This window comes from Megalobrama amblycephala, linkage group LG5 (genome assembly GCF_018812025.1).
Source record: "Megalobrama amblycephala isolate DHTTF-2021 linkage group LG5, ASM1881202v1, whole genome shotgun sequence".
NCBI classification, from domain to species: domain Eukaryota; kingdom Metazoa; phylum Chordata; class Actinopteri; order Cypriniformes; family Xenocyprididae; genus Megalobrama; species Megalobrama amblycephala.
In genome coordinates, this window is record NC_063048.1 from 29,716,308 (window position 1) to 29,738,850 (window position 22,543).

The 22,543-nt window shown below is 37.8% G+C and overlaps 1 protein-coding gene across 3 annotated transcripts in view; it reads left to right on the forward strand.

Annotated features, from left to right (window-relative positions):
* The window catches only part of kif26ab (kinesin family member 26Ab), a 108,169-nt gene that overhangs the window by 74,331 nt on the left and 11,295 nt on the right, over positions 1-22,543 (forward strand). For 2 of the 3 annotated variants that reach the window (XM_048191770.1, XM_048191771.1), the window contains exons 5-9: positions 10,022-10,205; positions 14,390-14,599; positions 16,960-17,053; positions 18,798-19,060; positions 21,730-21,913. In XM_048191770.1, the coding sequence (XP_048047727.1) occupies positions 10,022-10,205; positions 14,390-14,599; positions 16,960-17,053; positions 18,798-19,060; positions 21,730-21,913 (935 nt within the window). Of the gene's footprint in view, positions 1-5,675; positions 6,242-10,021; positions 10,206-14,389; positions 14,600-16,959; positions 17,054-18,797; positions 19,061-21,729; positions 21,914-22,543 lie in introns of those variants that run through there. The other variant, XM_048191772.1, reaches the window with a different exon arrangement.

Sequence of the window (22,543 nt, forward strand, 5' to 3'; positions counted from 1 at the left end):
CTTCTTGATTTCACACACTCTCTGTTCACTTTTATGCCTCTTTGAATCTTTGAATGATTTTTTTTTTTAAATCTTGGTGGACTGTAGCAGAAATATCAATATTCTGGGATTTTTTTGGAATGTTGTAAATAGTTTTATCATTTCTAATAATTAATAATTCCAAATGTATTGAATAACTGTGGCCAGGCCAGTTTTTATAGCATATATTCTTTCCACAAGGGGGACTAAGGAACTCTAGAGTGCATTTGATCTCATTTACACTGCATTGCAATATAACACTGTAGCCCATCATTTTACACATCTCAATGACTTATTATATTATGAGCTACACAACATTATGATTAGGCTATATTTTACAGTAGTAGCTCAACGAACAGCCAAAGCTGCCCTGTGGTGATTTCCGTATTGACATAATGCTCCAATTTTACAGATATCACACAGTATGCTCTCATGTACAGTCTGTTTTAATGAGGGATAATATTACTGGGTAACTCAAGCCTCAGGTCATAAGTTCTCCAAGTTCTCTCCCCCCACTGCTCACAACAAAAGAACACCCATACAATCCCATCCATCTAATTATTCCAATGAATGAGATTTAGGTTATTCATATCTTACTTTTGTACTTAGCACCTCCTGTATTTTTGCTTTGTACTTGCGATTTGACCCTCTTTAGCGCTAAAGCATAATGTGAGATAATATGCTACAGAAAAATACAAATGATTGATTTCAGTCAGTGCGCAGCTGTGGACCAACATCGCTTTAAACTTTCTCACATACTCTTTCTGGATTTGCTTCTGTCACAACACTGTTCCTTACTTCCGTGGGAAAGAAACTTAAGACTCCAGGTTACTTGAATAGCCAACTCCATATGTCTTTGGTTATTTAAAGAAATCCTGTTCACACGTCTTATGGTTCTTATTATGGCCAGGAGAAACTTTTAAAGGTGCCCTAGAATCAAAAATTGAATTTACCTTGGCATAGTTAAATAACAAGAGTTCAGTACATGGAAAAGACATACATTGAGTTTCAAACTCCATTGCTTCCTCCTTCTTATGTAAATCTCATTTGTTTAAAAGACCTCCGAAAAACAGGCGAATCTCAACATAACACTGACTGTTACGTATCAGTCGGGATCATTAATATGTACGCCCCCCATATTTGCATATGCCAGCCCATGTTCAAGGCATTAGACAAGGGCAGCCAGTATTAACGTCTGGATCTGTGCATAGTTGAATCATCAGACTAGGTAAGCAAGCAAGGACAATAGCGAAAAATGGCAGATGGAACAATAATAACTGACATGATCTATGATATCATTATATTTTTAGTGATATTTGTAAATTGTCTTTCTAAATGTTTCATTAGCATGTTGCTAATGTACTGTTAAATGTGGTTAAAGTTACCATCGTTTATTACTGTATTCACGGAGACAAGAGTGCCGTCGCTATTTTCATTTTTAAACACTTGCAGTCTGTATAATGCATAAACACAACTTCATTCTTTATAAATCTCTCCAACAGTGTGTAATGTTTGCTTTAGCCACGGAGCAAAACAAATCAAATGTAAACATCCAAATAAATACTATACTCACATGATCCGACACATACATGCAGTATGCATGACGAACATCTTGTAAAGATCCATTTGAGGGTTATATTAGCTGTGTGAACTTTGTAAATACACTCTATTATAGTCGAGAGCTCAGGGGGTAGGGAGCGCGCGATTTAAAGGGGCCGCAGCCTGAATCGGTGCATAGTTAATGATGTCCCAAAATAGGCAGTTAAAAAAATTAATTAAAAAAAATCTATGGGGTATTTTGAGCTGAAACTTTACAGACACATTCAGGGGACACCTTAGACTTATATTACATCTTGTAAAAACTAGTTCTAGGGCACCTTTAAACAGTATTACATTGATGGTGAATATTAAAGAAAGAATGTAGGCTACTGTATGTACAGTTAATTAAAAAATGAACATTCTCTTGTTGTTCCAAACTCTTATGACTTGCTTTCTTGTGAGAGACACAAATGGATATGTTTAGGAAAATGTCCTAGCTGCTTTTTACCATAACAGTGGAAGTGGTTGGGGACCAGAGACTGCTTTGGTCACCATTCACTTTCATTGCATGGAAAAGAGCAGCTTAAACATCCTGCTAAACATCTCCTTTTTGCAAGAACGAAAGTCAGATTAGTTTGGGCTTTTAAATGAGAAAAATATATATAATTTTTAAGAGTCTGACTACTTAAACTCAACATACACATATACACACTCTCTTACTGTACTGTAAACTGTTGCAATAGCTAGATGAATCTTGTTGTACGCTGAAAGCTCTCTCTGTGTCGCATGGGTTTCTACTCTCAGCCTCTTGACCTGACTACTAAATCTTGTTTCAGGCCAGTGGCTGTGGGCAAATGAGGATGACATCATCTTTCGATGCCCAAGAAGTGATGTCATAATGCCTTAATCACAGGAAGAGTTTCAATGGTGAAGCTTTGATTGGCATACGCTTCAGTAATTGATTAGAGAGTTAATGTACCTTCATTGATTACAGAGAAGAACATTATCTAAATATGACCAATTCTACTGGATTTTTTTTTTCCCCCTGTACTTATCCACATACTGAATATATGTTTTGGCTCTGGTTTTAAAATGAAGATCATCCCAAACTTACAAATGGATTTAGTAGAGGTTGTTTCTCATTGAATATTCTGAGTATTTGAGTTATATCGCAAACCATAAACATACTATTTGATTATTTCTTTATCTTTCTTCGCTGTCTAAAGAGCAAGTACTATTTCGTTGGTATTAAAAGCATCATCTTAATTGATTGCAGAGCAGTTTTTTTTTTTGTAGTTTGAAAACTCATAGCAGCTATGTAAAAATCAAAAACTCATTTTTTTGCTGGAAACAACATACTGATCTTGCAGTGATGAATGATAGTTGGAGATACTGATATGGAAACATTGGTAATGTAGTCTGATATCATCCACGGTGATCCATAGTATCCAGAGCTTTGTTATCCTTTGTTATCCAAGAGAAAGAAAAAAGACCTTGTTACTATAAAAGAAAATGTCAGGGATGGTAAATAGGGCCAACATGGCAATTAGCTACAAAGGCTATCTGGACGAAGAGAGAGACAGACTGAAATCCTTACAAACAAGCTAATGGCTCTGGAGGCTAATGACTCGGTCAGCTTGAGGAATTCCTCTTTCTAATTCGACAAAAGCTGAAAGGCAGACAGCCTGCAAAGATTATTGACAAACAGCCAAATGCTTTGGCTCTCACAACAGACGATAAGCAAGCCAGGCATGATACGTGCATTGGTTCACACATCCACACATGCTCAAAATCCCCTTCCTCAGCCCCCAACCCTATGTCCACATATACTCAAGTCCATTCTGATTTCAACAAAAGCTCAATGCACCTTTTATGTTGCTTGACAACCATGTGTCCCATTTATTTTAGCCATTTGTACACATTTTCCATGTTATTTGTCTAGGACCATTGGAGAACCTGAACCTTGTCTTTCACTGATTCTTGAGTACTGGGACAACACTTCATGCACCATGGAATTACTTTGAAATGTTTAGTAATATTCAAAAAATATCACTCAATATACTGTCAGAAAGAAAATAATGAGTACTGTGATCTTTATAAATATTGATTAATTCAAATAAAATTAGTATGGTGCATTCAAAATACAGTATGGTGCATATTTTGATTTATTTACAGATCATCACTAATGTAAAATAATAATATAATATAATAATGTAAATACATGTTGTGATGTTATTTCCATCGAGAGGTGCATCAGTTTTTGGTCAAGATCTTGACCAAAGAGGTGAGCACTCTACAAAGTCTTCTCCAGCACATCCCAAAGACTTTCAATGAATTTAAGGTGCCGGTTCATGTGTGAAAATGATTCTTCATGCTCCCTCCTAACTGTTCTTTCACAATTTGAGCCTGGTATATCTTGACATTGTCATCCTGGAATATGGCCATGATGTGTCTTCCTACATGGTTGTTTAAGAAATGAAAAGCTACACACTCCATCAATTAGGGTTAGAAGAAATGTTGCCAAATATATAACATGCAACAAACATAATCACGGCAATAATGATCCAATCATAGATTCTTAAGCATTTGCCTGTTTAAATCGAAACAGCAACTTTTTTGGTCGGGCTGAGCATATATGTAATCAGAGCTTTTGTGCTGCTCTCTGCACCACTGTTTTTTTCCCCTTTTTTTCAAGCCAAAGAACATCTTTCCAGCAAGACAGATTTTCCTTTTAAAGCATTATCAGAGTACATCATTTCAGTCATCTAGACTGTGCACCCTGGGAGCTTTGATTATACCCATCTCTTGGCTATAGTGGGCGGCAGTGGGAGTCTGAGTTCGGTGTAGATATGTAGGGCAGTGTGTTAGGGGGGCGGCGGTTTGCGAGCCATGCTACAGACCATCAGAAAACGAGTCTCTCGCAAACAGTGTCTCTCCTTTTCTCTCTCTCTCTGTCTCACTCAGCTCAAATTAGCAGTTTAGGGAATAGATCTCTCTCACATAAAGAGCTTAGACTTTGTTCCAGCTGCTGCTTCCCCCCATCTTGCCCTTACCCACAGGCCAAGGGCATCTCTAAGCACCGTATGTGTCTGGAATATGATTTTAAAGTGGTGGTCGCCCATAGATGTTTTTTTTTTTTTTCTCTACACCTGAACACACACTAAGCTACGCCACACCTAGCATATGCTGTGTGCTTATTTCACGTTCGTGATAATTAATAGCTTTATCCCACCCGTCAGAGCAATTATGTTTGTCACAATGCAAACACTTAATGAGATTTTCAGCACACACCGAGACACAGGTGCAGGACGTGGACAAACACACTTCCTCTCGCCCTGTATTTTCCTTTTGTTAGCGGCGCTCGCTAAGGCTAATTTGAACAAACCCCTAATGCTCAATATTAACCTTCGGCATGCAACTCCTCCCATATTGTTTGTGGTACTACAGACATGAATGTTCCTCAAATTGTGCGGCTTGTTGAAGAGAAGTGTGCTATTACTGTTCTAAGCGAATCAAACTTGTGATTATCTCCTAGCAGACAATAACACTTACATTAAAGGAGGAACTTGTGCCATTTTTTGAGTCCTGAATATTGCAGAGACTCCAGCCAGTGCCTAGAACACCCTAGAAACCAACTAACAACATTTTATTTTAGATTTTACTAGATCTTTTTTTAAACACATTCCCCTCCACACACACTTGAAACACCTAAGGCAGATACACACCCATTATGCACTGCCAAAAAATTGTTTTCCAATAAAAATATCTGAATATCCTTAAAGCAAAAAAATATTTATTGTAACAATTTTTTTAAATATTTAAATCACACACAAAACAACTCACACTCACTCTCCTCCACACACACACATATATATATATATATATATATATATATATATATATATACAAAACACCTAAAGCAGATAAAACACACACACACACACACACAAAGACAAACAGACAGGCATGCAGCACATACTAAGCAAATCTGTTTGAAGTCTGGGGTAGAATAAAAAAGAGACCCCTTCACACATGAAGAATTCATGCAGTAAGGGGCATGTATGTGTGCGAGTGAGTGAGAGAGTGAGAGAGCGAGCGTTCGCAAAGCTCTGATTCCTTTTCTGGCCGTGGGGAGTGAAAAGGGGCTGGACTGTGTAAAGAAAGCGAGAGGGAGGAATCGTGCGCGTGTGTTTGAGTGCAGTGCAGCTGCCAGCACTCCTCCGGCAGCAAGAGGCGAATCCCGACTGCTGGATTCCAGCCCCTCTCCTCTGCCAGAAGGAGAAAAAGAGGGATAGATGACAAAAAGGACCAGGATGCCTGACACAAGAGGTGGACTAACTGACACAGAGTGTTCGAGGGAGATAGAGCGTTAAAGACAGAGAGAAGTACTAGTAGGGTTTAGTGCTCGCTGGATGGCGCAAAGAGGAATTAAATGACAAACGTCAAGAAGAAAAGTTCTGGAGATGATATAATGACTTATTTGCAGATGTTTGTGCTTTGAGAATGGGCACTGACCAATGGACAACAACTTGCAACTACTTTATGAATAGTTTGTTTTTCAATCGCTCCTTTTTGATGGAAAAATGTGGGAATGGACACACAAACAGTACTGTTTTCTTGCGTCCCGCCTGCGTTGTTCTGGCTATGAGTTGTGAATACATTAGATGATGGATTGGAAAGAAGTGTGAGTACTTTTAAAGCTTTCTTTTTCTCTGTGTGTGCGTGTGTGTAGTGGGTTTTGGCCCATAGATGTCAGTTGCAGCACACCCGTCTTAACGCCAGGAATTCTCGCTCTGTCCCCTGAGCTCACCTGCCAAACTCTACAAAGGCTGCTGTCTGATTGTTTATACATACTTGGGATATGGATTGCTGCTTGACTGTGGAACATGTCAAAGCATGTTTGTTTAGCGTTGTGTGAGCGTGTTGCGGTGATTTTGAGCAGGTGGACAAGTAGAAAGTGCAAGCACATGGACGTGTGCTTTATAGGCGCTCTCCATTCATGAACTGAGCCAGGGTTTTTTTTTTTTCAGAGGAGATGGAGAGAATGAAAGAGAGAGGGAGAGAGCGAGTATGTGTGCTTCAACAAGCAATTAATTTCAGCATTAGTGTACAGGTGTGCATGCTGAGCATGCTTGAGCTGTTATTGTGGTTGCATGGAGTGCTTTATGACTGTACAAGCATTTCATCTCAAACCTTTCCAAATTATTGGTAGCATTTTTTGGGGGAGGTTTCCCAATTGTATATAGAATAACAGAATGAATACTGCCAAAAAAAAAAAAGTTTTCCAATAAAAAAAAAAAATACCTGAAGCAAGGTAAATATTTATTTATTTAAATTTTATTTTTTAAGTGTTATATTTTAATGTAAAACATATCATCAAATTAATGTAAAGAAAATAAAGATCATTTTATTTTATTTTACATTTATTTCATTTTATTTTTTTATTGGTCAAAATGATTATCGATATAGACTTTCTTGTTCTACGCTTAAAACTAAATCAAATTACTTTTGTGATTATAGTATTAGTATTATGTATTTCATATATTTATAGCCGTTTTTTGCACTCTTAAAGATAATTCCACAAGAAAAACTCTGTATATTCAGATTTTTTTTTTTTTATCTGACACATGTACGTTACATTACACACAAAAACTCTTGCTGTGTCTGATTCACTCTCTCTCTCTGTCTATTGCTTACTCGTTTCCTGTGTTTCCTGTGTCTTTCACTCATAATGCCTTCTGAATGCAGCGCTCACACATTTCTTCAGTCCCCTTCTTCTGTTTGTACACATGCACACACACATACACACACTTGCATCCTCCTGTGGGCCGTCAGTTCCCTCGGGAGGGGCTGCTCCTGTATTCCTCGTGGATGTTATAATTATTTCATCAGCCAGCGGTGTGTTCTCTGAGTGCGCTCTTGGGCTGAGGCGGGGGGCCAGACAGAAAAAAGGGGTGGGGTGGAGAATTGAAGAGGAAGAAAAAGGAAGGGAGGGGTTTTCACTTCTAGAGGTATGGAGTGATGCAAAGAGGGGAAGAGAAAAAAAAGGTGTAGAATTGCCAGAAATACTGTGACACACACACATGCATGTCCAAAGAGAGCCTAGACTAATGATCAGGGCTCGTGCATCTTGATGAAAAAAAAAAGAATAAAAGAGACAGGCATTTATTGTCACAAACACACTCTATAATGCCCAGCTTTCACTGTCTCACTCTTGTTATTTTCACCCTTTCCCATTTCCCGACTTTCATTTGATTTGATCTTATCATGGGATATACAAACATTACAAACACACAAATATTCCATAATTTCCTGTAATTCTAAATACATCACTTTTGTGTTGTAGGAGTAATTGAGACAAAGAGCATAATTTTATGAGAAATCTAAGAACAATCATGTGACACTTTTGTTTGCTTGTATCTTGACTCATGTAATTAATATTTAATAGTATCTAGTAATTTACTAAAAAATATATTTCAAATTCAGTTGTTTTTTTTTTTTTTTGGGGGGGGGGGGGGGGGGGGTGTCCAACAAAGTCATGTGGTGCAACCAACATGCAGCATGCAGAAACATTCTGGGAAAAATCAGGTAAAACAATATGTCTTAAAAATATCAAGTAATTTGACCTAAGTTCAAGTCAGCTCAGGTTATAAATTGTCAAATGGTGCAACTAATAATTCATGGTATGTTTTTTAAAACAAATACTCTTTTACCTTAAAAATGATCTTTAAAACATTATTTTTTATTGATTTATTTTTTAAATAATGATTAAGATGTGTACAGTCACATTATTCAAGATGTAAGAAACTTACATTTTGCTTGATGGTTACACCACATGACTTTTTCCAGTCAATAAATGTAAACTCTTTCTAAAAATGGTAAAAAAAAAAAAAAAAAAAGTTTTTTTTTCAAAATCTTTTCTAACCAACATAAATACAAACAGTACATGTAATTCACTTAATGGTCACATTAGTCATCATGTAGTCAAATATTAGTTGGTTATCTGATGTGTTATTCTTCTATTCTTTTAAAAAATGGCTTCCAAAATATGTGTAAGGCTTTAAAAAAAAAACTGGCAAATTTCGTTTGAGTTCCACTGTGCTACTATAATGTATACTCTTAGCATTTAAGTATTATGTTCAGGCTGTGATTTTCAGTGTACTTCATTTTTGATTATTGCTGCATTCAGTGTGATCACAGTTGGTTATGGTAAAAGACCGTTGTGGACAGCTTTCCTTAAGTTAATCCTCCACTGTTACATTTCAGCCCAAGAGAACGGCCTAAATGTACCACTTAATGTGAGCTAAGCCCCCAAACGTCACTTGATAGCCTTTGGTTTTTCATTTTCTTTTCTCTCCCTCACTTACACTCATTTGCTCTTCTCACTTTGGGCTTTTACTCATAGGTTCATTCAATCACTAGAACAACTGTCATGGTCAGTCTTAAGATATTGCTGTAGTTTGTTATTGACACTGCCAATACTACCACTTCATCTACTGTTTCTGGAGTCCGGTAGTGACATCTCACATGATATTCAGATTAATTCCCACACTGTAACTGGGTCACTGTAAAGCCAGTCTTAGCAAATGGCTAATGTTAAGGCTAACTACAGGGCTGACCCCATTAACTTCAGTTTTATGTTTTAGAGGACATTTTTCAAGGGTTTCTGAGCACAGTGTGCCTATTTAGTTGTGAAATAAAGAGGGGAAAGGCTGCCTGTGGAGAAAGACGGAGCTGGTCTGTGTTTACTTTGGCAATGCGATAGGGGGCTTTTGACCTTTCAGGTCTGATTTTATAGCATTGAGTTTTAAATGTCAAACTCTACCATTAAATCAATCAGCAAAAGACCAAAATGATTTTCAAATGTACACCCTTCTGTCTGAATGAAAAAGATTATTCTTAAAGCATTTAGGATTCCTTTAAAAAATCACTTTTTGGCTTAATTTTAATGGGACCCCCTTTGACTGAGCCATTGGATTTGAGCGATTTAGGCTGACTGCTTTGTGGAACCTTTGTTTTCAGTGCTAAAAATACCTTTTTCTACAGCTTTGTACATTATATTTTATTTTTTATCGCTGAAGTCCACAATAAAGTCAGATAGTTTCTTTCTTGGACCAAATCAGAATGTTTTTTAGTAGGGTTTTTTTTTAAATTTTATAAACAACCTTTGCTCAATCATTAGAATTGAACATGCTGTTTTTTCTGCTGTATTTTTAAGACTTCTATATGTAAATGACCTCTGTTATGATTGGAAAACCTCAACATAAAGCCAGAGTTCATAAGGACGGTGTAGTTGCTGAATAGGTGCTGTTTTGTGAAGACGGGTTGTCAAATGTTATCGGTCTGACATGAATTGCATGAAGATCTGTTCTCAGAGTCACCTAAAAATGTTCTATCATTGATCATTCATTCATTATTATAAGCTCCTTCCTTATCCATGTTATATTTTTGTCTTTTGTCTCAGGGCTGCTCAGAAGCTGAATCTGTCATCCAAAAGGAAGAAGCAGCAGCCGCCACTTGTATACCCCCAGGAGCCCTCCATCTACCCTACTAACTTTAGTGCTGTCCTCCAGTTTTCCCCTCCACCTGCTCCACCATGTCTGCTCAGGGCGGGGTCAAAGGCCAAGGAGAACCCTGGCATGGGCAAGGTCAGACACTCTTCCTCTTTTAACTGCATCATTTAAGTTGTTGACTGGGAATTCTCACAATTAGTCTTTTATGAAATCTTTGAAGTACTTAGTATCTATTATCCTGCCGTACCCACATAGAAAGCGACTGGTTATTTTGCTGATGGTGAACAGATTGTGTGTTTGGGATTCCGGATTGGGATCCCGGCCAAGAGTTGCACACCCGCCCTCCTCATTGTCCAGAGGGTTTGTCTTTAGCACCATATTACAGTATATATATAGTGATGGAGAGGATTTGTTCCAGATTAGATGCCACCTGCTCTGAGAGATGATTGTAGAACATCATGCCAGAAGCTGTAGCCCGCTGAAATGATTGATAAGTACCCACTGAGAATGGACTCATTACATCCCAGCCTCACTAATGAGCTTCCTCTTCCTACTTCTGCAAACACACATCTGATGCTGCCTGAATGGACTCCAGTTGTTGGCAGCTTTTGGGAGAACTATAAAAAGCTACAGGCATTAGAATAATGGCCCAGCCGTCTGTGTAACCATTTTGTTTGCACAATGACCAAATTGTCCAGAAGGATGCAAAACATGTGTCGTAATAGCAGTGGTGGTTCATATGACTTGTGCACTATATTCCAAGTCTTCAGAAGCCATGCCAAAAAATTGCTGAAAATACATCACCCATAGCTCTCAACTCCTATTCATGTGATGTCTTCACTGATGCTAAATACCATTGGTTCTCATGATTCTCACGACCAATTGTGACACGCCAGTTTTGAATAGGTGCAAATATATAGCGCATTAGACTTCTAGGTTGTGTATGGCAGTATTCAAAGGTTGTGGGTTCGAGTCCCACCACCAGAATCATGAATAGCCTCTTTTACTCAGATGTCTTTGTGAGACAAGCATATGCTTAAACCCGGGACCCACAAACTACTTCAGAAGCCTACCCTTCACATTCTGCTTATTTTCCTTATCGGACACACCAACTCAGATCATAGAGTACTCTACTAAATAGCTCAATTCACCTGTTTTAAATAAAGGTTTCAAGAATTGTTTGGAAACCACTGGCTTAGGCCAAAATCTGCCTCTAACTGTTCTTGAAATCAGGCCTGTGGACATTACTTTTTTTTCTTCTGTGGAACACAAAATATAATGTTTTGATTAACTGTTTTTGTCCATATAATGAAAGGCAATGGGGTTCAAAACAATGTTGGTCCCTACTATATGGACCAAAAAAACCCCAGAGAATAACACTAAATTAAAGCTGCAAGCAGCAATGAAAGGGCCCTCTCACCTGGGCTCACCGCTAACCGCTGACCTTAGGAAAACAGTGAACGCTGTGCCACATTTCCTGCTGCCAACAGGTGGCACTTTGACTGTAACTGAATATTGCCATGTAGATGTGCTCAGGCTAGGACTATTATCAAACGTGAAGTTTGGAGCAGATCGGATATTGTATGCCTGAGTTACTAAAGCTTCCTCTTTCATGGCGAAACACCAGACTTTGTCAGGCCGCTACAGGTACGCCGTTGAATGAAAACTCAAGATCTTCACAAATTTAATGTCGCTAAGGCCTTTAGATTAGACTGACCAAATATGATGTTGATCTGATTAAAGCTCTAGGAGGAGTTCATTAAAATTACTTAAGAAAATGGCAAAAACAAAAACAAAAACAATTTTGCAAAGAAAATTCAAAATATCTCACTTCCTGTTGGGTTTTCAGATTTTGCACCCAGGGGCTTTTTTGTAGGTATTGGGCTGTTACCTGTCTACCGAATTTCATACTTGTACGTGAAACGTAGCGCGAAGGGCGCTTAATTGAAATTTTGTAGGTGGCGCTATTGAGCCATTTTGCCACACCTAATTCTGAAACCTATATCAAATGTAAATTTTCACCACTTCTGACGCGTGTGCAAAGTTTCATGAGTTTTCGAGCATGTTTAGGCCCTCAAAAATGCGATTCATTTCGGAAGAGAAGAGTAATTGACCGAGCAATAACAATAAGGTCCTCACACCATCGGTGCTCAGCCGTAAATATCTTCTTTTGTGTTACACAGAAGAAAAAAGAAATTCAGTTCAGTTCTATTCACTTTGGGAAAACTATATTTGTTGTTCAAGCAGGGAAACCAGAAAAGCTTGGACTTGTGGATATACAAATTGCTTACCATTTTCACACCAATCTCACCACAGACAGATTTGATAAAAATCTTCACAGATGAGATGAAGTGTGTTTGCAAGATTTCATCACATTTTTCCCTTCTCATGCACTGGTTTACTAAGCTAAACAACCAATCGGTCACCAACGGGCTCCATCTGCAATTTCTATGGCCACCGGCAGCGGTCCATCTAGTGCAGAACACCCTGAACTAGTCTGACATACACTTGATGGCAGCCTGACATTGGCGACGACCAACCGTTGACTTGGTTTGTCACGCCCTTTCGGATGTTCCTCACATAAAGCAATCGTATATGCCTCAAACTATTTTTTGAATTGTTCTTTCCCACATAGAATTATTACAAAGCACAAGTTGTTGGTAGATTTTGACACATCCAGTTAATTGCTGTTTGGATTGCCTCAGAAACTTGCGGGACATCATTTCTAGATCGGAGTTTAGGAGGTGTGAAGCCAGCAGCTACGCTAAAGGGATCAAACTCTATCGTCATGTATCAAATTGCCAACAAATGTAAAACTCAACGGTTCAACCCAAGCCCACATTTCTGCGGTGTCTGGGTGGCTGGCCCCATTCGGGGGCCAGTCATATATGGAAGCCTATTTCCAATGTCACGGCCGGCGTAATTCGTTCACCACGTGCACATGTCCATCAATGTAATCGGCCCCTGCGGAGCGATGAGGGGGAGTTCATGCCGGGCCGCCGCTGTGGCGCAGGCATGCCGCTTGGCCCCGGGTGCCGTGGAATAAGATCAGCAGTGCAGACATTGTTTCATAGCACTGGAGCCCGAATGTTGTAATTATATCTCTGCTACAAATCACCCGTGGAATACTGTGGCTTTGTGCAGCTCTGAATGCTGTATTAAGGGCATGAGGCTCTCCTACAGTATGTTTGTTTTACTTTACTGTATTTGCTGCAAATGGTCTTAGCGGGGCTCCGTGACACATCGTGATAATGTGTAGTATTACTAAAGGCGGTCTGTTTGTTAATGGCTGGTTTGTTAGTTTACTCTGTGTGTGGTCAACAGTGATGATACGATAATGATATGATAAAGTTCTTTAAGGAAAGTTCCCTCCCTTTTTCAGTTGTGTTTGACTTGAAAAATGAGTTGTTGTTGAAGTAACAGCTACTCCGTAGTTCTAGATTGCTAAGGTGTTTTTTTTTTTTTTTTTTTTTTTTTTTTTTTTTTTTTTTTTTGTGATATCAGGGTTAATGACAATGCTGTTTTGTCATAGCTAATTAATTTATTTAAAAAAATATATAGTCATATGTAATACGGACAATGACTTAAATACACCATCTCTATGATTAGCAAGTTTTTAATTTCTGAATTAAAATTATCTCAGGATAATTGATTTCATATTGAGTTAATTCACATAATTAAATTAAATAAAAAATAAAAAACTGGAACAACTTTCCCCAAATCAAAGTCATGTGGTGCAACCAATATTTAATTATTATTATTAATAGTAATTAATACATTTTACCTTTTTATAACAAGGTTAGTTGAGGTTGTGAAATGTCATGTGGTGTGACTTCCCTAAAAACAATGCTTTTTATAAATTAATAATTCTTGGTGTTTGTAAATAAAACTTAAAGAACTTGTAAAGAAAAAAAAAATAGACCTGTTCACTCACATGTATTCAAGGTGTAAGGAAAATATTTAGTTGATTTTTAATTTGGTTACTACACATGACATTTTGAGAATCATTAAATTCAAACTTTTCTTAAAAAAGGTATAAAAGATTTTCAAAAGTTTGTGAAACCACTGTGCATACAGACAGAACATTTCTAAGAACTTAGCACATGCATTTTAAAGTAGGTTTTTCCTGTTTTTTATTGTATTTTATTTTCGAGGACACCCTTGCTTGTCATTGATCCATCAATCACTTTATGTGATCTACAATGTTGTATTACAGTGTTATTGCCTTTGTTATAAAACCTGCCTGTTTGGAATTCTCTGCCTCTGCTTGTACTTTTATCGTTACACTTTTCTTTTTGTTCTACCATTACCATTTCCAGGTCAAAGTGATGATGCGAATCTGTCCATCTCTGGGGGTTGTGGATTCATCAGAGTCCATGTCCTTCCTAAAGGTGGACACTCGTAAGAAACAACTGACCCTCTACGATCCTTCACTCAACACACAGCCCACCTCAGTGCATAGACGAGCAGTGCTGCCCGCCCCAAAGATGTTTGCCTTCGATGCTGTTTTTCCCCAAGATGCCTCTCAAGTAAGAGCTGCTGTGAAGATGTTATCATTTTGAGTTTTGAAGAGAAAACATTTTGTTAGTGTCAAGAAGATATTTGAGAAGCACACACACATTCTTTGAAGGGCAAGGGGCTTAATGCAAAAAGGCCTGTTTTGAGACACCACCGTTCTTCAAAGTATGAGCCCAACAGCTGTTTCTTTAAGTATAGAAAATAGTTTGAATTCCAGACTCGCATATCTAGCAGCTCATTCACAGCTCATTATCTGTCCTCCAAAGCTGCAGTGGCATCCATCTTAAGATAAGTGGCTAACAAATGGACATAAATAGGGAAGAGGAACTTCAGGAGACACACAAACTTGAAGATGATTAAGTGTGAACAATTTAGATGTGATATAGAGCTACTTCAGGACTAATAAGGTTGTCATCTTGAAGTACTTATGTAAAGAGCCTCAAGTAAAGCCAGATATTCTAAGTTCTGCTTCAAAAGCCGCTTTTCCGCTGAAATTACCTTGAACATTTTGTCCCAGGAACTTTTTTCCCAGCAACTTTTTTCCACCCAGACCTGTTGCTGTCTGCGTTTCCATCACGGTCTAAAGTACCGTGAAGATGATGTGTGCCACTTTCCAGTTCCTGCTGAATTTAAGCTTAAAGGGATCGTTCACCCAAAAATGAAAATTTGATGTTTATCTGCTTACCCCCAGGGCATCCAAGATATATGGGTGACTTTGTTTCTTCAGTAGAACACAAATGATGATTTTTAACTTCAACCGTTGCGGTCTGTCAGTCGTATAATGCATGGCAATGGGAACTCCATCTATAAGAGTCAAAAAAATATGCACAGACAAATCCAAATTGAACTCTGCAGCTCGTGACGACACATTGAAACGATCGGTTTGTGCGAGAAACTGAACAGTATTTATATCATTTTTACCTCTAATACACCACTATGTCCAATTGCCTTGAGCATCCGGTATGTGAATTCTGAATTCTGAAATCATCATTTGTGTTCTACTGAAGAAACAAAGTCACCTACATCTTGGATGCACTGGGGGTAAGCAGATAAACATCAAATTTTCATTTTTAGGTGAACTATCCCTTTAATAAAGCCTGAATCTCATTGTCGGTTCATCAGTTGTATTTTATTAAACTCCGAACAGCAAACAACTGTTACTGCGCTTAATGCGTCATTTTTGCCAAATTCTAAAGCCCAGAATACAGCCTCTTAAGTTTTGGCACAAACACTTCAATTCATAACCATTCAAATATATAGTCCCTTTGAATAAAAAAAGAATATCACAATGTTACCCGATATTTGTGTATGCAATTATTTTGATGTTTATTGAAGTGTTTTTTAGCTTAGCAACGTGCTAATAGCAAACTCACATGCACAAGGCAAGATATAGATACCAGCCTATCGATTAGGAGTTCCTTTACTCAGGGCCAGCAGAAAGCTTTTAGGTCTCAGTGCCAGCCCAGAGAAGTCGTGTAACTGTAAATCCTCCAAATCTACTGTGTGTGTGGTTTAGTGAGAGCATGGGGACATATTTCTTAGCAAAGCACTGAGCTGTTGTTCTGTCTTTTGTAAGAATGTGTGTGTGTTATGATGTATGGGAGGAAATTGCTGCAGTCCCAAATTGTCTCCAGGGACTTGGGCTAGTGGAACAGATTGTAGCGTTATGGCCGCACAGTGCAGCCAGTGTAAAGCCCCCCCATGTCTGATGAATCTGTGATGAGGAGCTGCCTCATTGATGCTTTCTGTGGTTTTCTTTTGCTAGTGAATAAATCAATGATCTCCGGATCAAAAAAGAGATTAGGGAATTTCTGCTCTGCCAAAAAAAGGTTTGGTTACATTTCACAGCTCAACTGAATGTTAAAAACCATTAGAACATTGATTAAGATTATGATGTTCACTGTTGATTAAATAAACATTAAAGTTAATATAAAACACAGTGGCCGGTTGCATAAACTGCTTAGACTAGTCTTTAAAATTTTTCTTTAAGACTGATCCTAACTTTTTAAGGTCAGTTACATAAAAAGGTAGATCAATCTAATTTAAATTGGAAAAGTAAGACTGATTGCCTCTTGGTTAACTGCTAGTTATTCAAACTAGTTAAAACATAGTGGCTAAGTTTATGCAAATGACCCCAGCGTCTAAAATTAATACTGAACAAGCAAATTGATTTACCAGCAATTGGTTAGTAACTTGCAGTATCTGAAACATGTTTTAAATTGATCTCGGATGTCTACATGGTTTTCACCTATACCACCACAAAATTTCAGACCCTGTTGACTTTATTCATAGCTGACTTGCTAAATAATGATGCCATGTGTTAACTGATCATTATACAGATGAGTGTTAAGTGTTCAACTGTTTTCCCCAGGCTGAAGTTTGCTCAGGGACAGTGGCTGAAGTTATTCAGTCAGTGGTCAACGGAGCTGATGGGTGTATTTTCTGCTTCGGTCATGTCAAAGTCGGTAAGTTATTCTTAATGTTTGGAATTTAACTGAATATGACAGCCGCTGATCTTGTTTCACACTTCACAGATTGAAAGACACTTAGATGAAGACTGAAGGTCAAAAAAGGGCTTTTTTTTCAGAAATGGCAAGTGTGGAGCATTTAAGTCTGTGTGTGTGTGTCTGTCTGAGAGGCCAGAGGCTAGAGAGTGTAATTAAAAGCTGACTAATTGACCCTCACAGTAGACTGCATCAGAGTTCTGTGCCAATTATGCTTGTTAGACATTGCAGTGGTTTCCTCCATTATTTACTACATGTCGTCTCAGTGCTTAAGCATTATTTATGACTCTTTTAAAGGCAGACTGTTCATATGGAACAGCATTCATTTCTATTTTTTATGTATATACATTAAATGATGTTCTAAACCAGGGATGGGCAATGTCATTCCTGGAGGGTTCAGCTCTAACCCTAATCAAACACACCTGAACAAGCTAATCTATGTCTTCAGGATTAGTAAGGCTACAGACAGGTGAGTTTTTTTATTAGGGTTGGAGCTAAATTCTGCAAGACAGTGGTACTCCAGGACCGACATTGCCCATCTCTGCTCTGAACCATGGTGTTTTTTTTAAATAGTCTAATATGACATACTGTATAAATCCAAATATTTAAAGGTAGGGTAAGCAACTTGGTTGAAACTCTCTTTGCATCCTGATATATCTTTTGCGGAAGTCTCAGGACCAAGAAATGTTCATCAAATAATTGCATTCGTTCCTACCTGCTTGTCAACGTGTGTATCTGCATACCTCCTATTTGCATCACGTCATCAGCGCATTCCATAAGGCTAGACAGTTGTAGACAGACAGTCACAGAGCACCACAAACAAACAGCAGGTGCCTTTTACAATTCCTCCTTAAGCAAAACAACGAGCTTATGCTGCGTATATGCCATAACTACCGTAATTAAGAGATGGCAACCGGCGACATTGTACTTGGTGCGGTTCACATCCTCAGACTCGGATTTATGCATTTCTATGGCAACACTATCAACGCCAAAATTAATCTGCAGCAGTCGGGTGGTACAAGTAAGCTCTCTTTAAGTTGTTTGCGTTCATTATTTTTGTAATGTTATGTTCTTTGAGACATGAAGTAATTTAACGGTGTTTCTCGTGACGCTTTGCAGATTCTGCTCTGTGCGCGTTCATGTGTTTTAGAGGAGGCGTGGCTTTTGACAGTGCTCTGAAGGGTGAGGGTGGGGTTCAAACAGTATCTTTTAAATTACACTCCAAACCAGATGCAATTCAATAGGATTCATTAATTTGTCAACACTGAATGTAAAAATGGTGTGCGATGCAGTTCAGTCAGATGGCTATGTGGAACTTGATTTTGGACCAATGCGATTTTTGGGTGGGTCCGACCATGACGCAGCAGAAATAGAAACCAAGCAGTTTACAAAATGCAGTGTCATGTATAACATTCGCAATTGGTGTAAGATTTAATGCCAGGTTTGATTTTATTTTATCTAATAATAATAATAATAATAATAATAATAATAATAAAATGTCTGTAAGCGTACAGCAAAAACAGAAAAAAACAGTCAGAATTCAGAGTCAGTCAGAAATTTGAGACTGTCATCAGATTCTATTCAAGTACTAATAATGTGTTATAATCTCATCAAATCAGTAGTAGAAATACCTGTACTTGAAACAGCTCATTGAGAGCTTATCATCATCTTGGCAGAATCAACAGCTTTCTCTCTCTCTCACCAGGCAAGACATACACCATGATTGGCTCAGACAGCTCCATGCAGAACCTTGGCATTGCGCCCTGTGCCATCTCCTGGCTGTTCAAGCTCATCAACGAGCGCAAGGAGAAGACTGGCACTCGCTTCTCGGTACGGGTGTCGGCCGTGGAAATCTATGGCAAGGACGAGAGCCTGCAGGACCTTCTTTCTGATGTCCCCACAGGCAGTCTGCAGGACGGCCAGTCGCCTGGTGTCTACCTGCGTGAGGACCCCATCTGCGGCACACAGGTCAGTAGCTTGACAACTAGACGTCAATTGTAGCTTTTTTCTGAAAAACACTTTTGGTCTTATAAAATATATAGTCATTTAATTGCATACTTGGAGAATAAAATTAATTTCTTCCCAAATTTCTAATAATATAAGAATATATTTATATTGTATTTGTATAAAATTATGAAATATTATAAAATAATTCTTAATTAATTAATAAAATAAATATATATTTATAAAAATTTAATTATTATTTTATTTTTATTATTAAATATTTTATATTGTGTGTTTTTTTTTTTTTTTACATTTTATAATGTAAAAAAAATAAAAACTAAATATTTACATTACCATTCAAAAGACTGGTGTCAGTAAGATTTATGTTTTGACAGAAACAAAAAAAATTATTTAGAAAGGTTACATTAAAATTATCTATATAGGCAGAGGGAGAGAAAGAGAGATTCTGCAAATAAAATTTTACAAAACAAAAAGTATTACTAAAATTACTAAAATGTAATTAAAAATACAACATAAAAATATAAAACTAAAAATAGTTTGTAGTTTAGTATGAGTTTAGTATAATATATACATATATTATATATATACACAGTAAAAAAAAATGGATAATGTACTGGCAGAAAATTACCAGGACAAAATTTCAATTGCAAGACAGTAGAGAGCCTATTTGTGGAGAGAGTGTCTAGAAATGCCTATGTCACATCTCTGTTGTCAGTTGAGTAGTTTTCATAGGTTTTAACTGCACCTCACTTAACAGTAGAAATTGTTGGATACTTTTAGCTGAGTTTAATCACAAAATCTCAAATTAAAGGCCAGATGTTGTGGTGGTTCTATTTACTCTGTGCACCATCAGATCCATCTGGGTGAGCTGCTGCTCTGTTTCACCCTCCCCCCCCTTATCTTCTACTGGAAGGGGGTAAATATCAGGAGGGGGTAGGTAGAGTTTGGGGGTAGGTAGAGGGAAGTTAAAAGCGCTGCCAGGTGTTGGCATCAGATGTTGTTTTTTTGGGGGTCCATATGAAGCAGCACATCAAAGGCTGCCTAGAGGCCTGTGAAGTTTAAATCTGGGGAGTGGGCCTATACGCCCATCACTTCTCACCAGCATTCTCTTCTGTCTTTAGTTTTAGAGTGGCTCGTTGGCCACAGGCGGTTGGCAAGCACTGCAGGAAAGTGCCCACTATTGATCTGAAGGAACCTGCTTTCGATGGCTGCTTTTTGAAATATACAACTGATTTTATCAGTGTTTTGTCAAATTGAAGATATTTAAGAGCAGCAGGAATATCAAAGAAGAACATGCAGGGAACACTGATTCATTCCATTCATCCTAATTGCTTGTTTCCTTGAAGAAGACCATAAATATGCCCAACGCATGTTTCATCTCCTTGCTGACCTCTGCCCTCTTTATCCACCACTCTCTCTCATCAGTAATCCTACTCCCTCTGTATGGGCGTATTTGTTTCTCTGATTGCCCCAGAGACTCTATTTAATTGCCTAGAACTGTGTAAAGTGGCTCAGTTATCTTGATCTCCTTCTTCGTCAACTCCAACTAGGGATGAGCCATAAGACAATAGACTGAAATATAGTACAGTTTGAAATTTACACTTTAAGATTTGATCTGACCTTTAAAAATTACTTTCATCGGTTTATTCAATTCAGTTCACATTTATTTGTATAGCGCTTTTCACAATACATATCATTTCAAAGCAGCTTTACAGAAAATGCATGTCAACATTACAATTTAGAGTAATCTGTTATCAGATGTGACCAAATTATGTAATTTCAGAAATGTACATATACAAATCACACTGTTAGCTAACAATGTATAAATTTAAACAATGTATTAGGCAGAAACAATGAGCTCATTTAAGTAATGAATACATGTTAACTATGATTAGGATATATAGAATAATTTGGAATGGTGCATGTTGATCCAGAGTTTGCATCATCTGAAGGGGTTGGGGTCATCTCTTCACAGGTGTTGGGGCATCTGAAGTCTTCATAAGAGGCTTGATCCAAACTGATGAAATATGGCAGCATATATACTGAAAATAGCAGAGGGCCTAACACAGATCCTTGTGGCACTCCATAATTTACTGATGTTATCGTAGATTTTCCCCCGTTTAAATAAATAAAATGGTAACAGTCTGATAGGTACGATCTAAACCACCTTAATGCCTGTCCCTGAATATCAATGTAATATTGTAGTCGATCTAAGAGTATTTTATGATCTATAGTGTCGAAACTAGTATTGAGATACAGCCTTGGTCAGAAGCTAAAAGTAAGTCATTTGTAATTTTAACAAGCGTAGATTCTGTGCTATGATGAAGCTTGAATCCTCACAAAAATGTTTCATAGATAAATATTAGTTATATTGTTTTTTTTTTGTTTTTAAGTTTTACATAATGTGAAGCTTTTGTTAAATTGTTTTGGTTTTTGTTTAAGTTCCAAATAACAAGATCATCACATGAGATGAAGTATAAAGTATTTTATATCTTTTTTTCTTGAATTTCCAGCAAAAAATGACTTGAAAAACTACAAAAAGTCAGTCATACTAAGATTTTAGACCACCTATCCCTAAACTCTAGACATGTTTCTATTCACTTGTCCTTAAAAGCCAGAATAAATCCCACACTTACACACACACAGACTTAAACATCCTCTCCATCTTTTAGCTCCAGAACCAGAGTGAATTAAGGGCTCCCACTGCAGAGAAGGCCGCCCTGTTTCTTGACGCCGCCATTGCAGCACGTAGCACCAACCGGCCGGATGCAGATGAGGAAGACCGGCGAAACTCGCACATGCTGTTCACCTTACACATCTATCAGTACCGCATGGAGAAGAGCGGCAAGGGTGGAAGTAAGTCTTGTGTTTGCACTGTGTGAAATGATACTGCTACGATGTTGAAGCCTCTGTGTGTACTAAATCGATTATACTCAGTCTAGTCTACTTCCTTCTCCTCCTCCTCATTTATCCAGTGAAAGGAAAAATACATCTCAAGCTTATTAATGTAATAGCTGAGATATTACAGGCCAAATCAGAGAGTTACCAGAATCCCTTCAATTTTCCTCTCGCTCCATCATGGTAGGAGGGAAATCAATCATGTCTGCTTTGACCACTTCATTAAACTTTAATGGAAATTTTAACAGGTAGTAATAATTCATGAGCAGCTAACAGCTCTAATCATAGTAGAAGTACCTGTCACTATGCCATCACGGTGCTAATTTGCATAGGTAAATACAGTGTTGGTCACTGTCTTTTAACAGTGGAATTGCCATGGAAACATCTTTAAATGGCTTAATTAAGCCTTTTGATTTTAAAATTGCAAAGGGCAGACAAAATGGCTAGGAATGGAGAAAAACGTTATGATATAGTGTTTCAAGGTCTAACATTTCTCTATGTCATCTTGTGTAATAACATGCAATACAACAGTGCATTGTCAATTCACTGACAATATGAACAACGTCTCTTATTCTTAGTAGTAGTCAT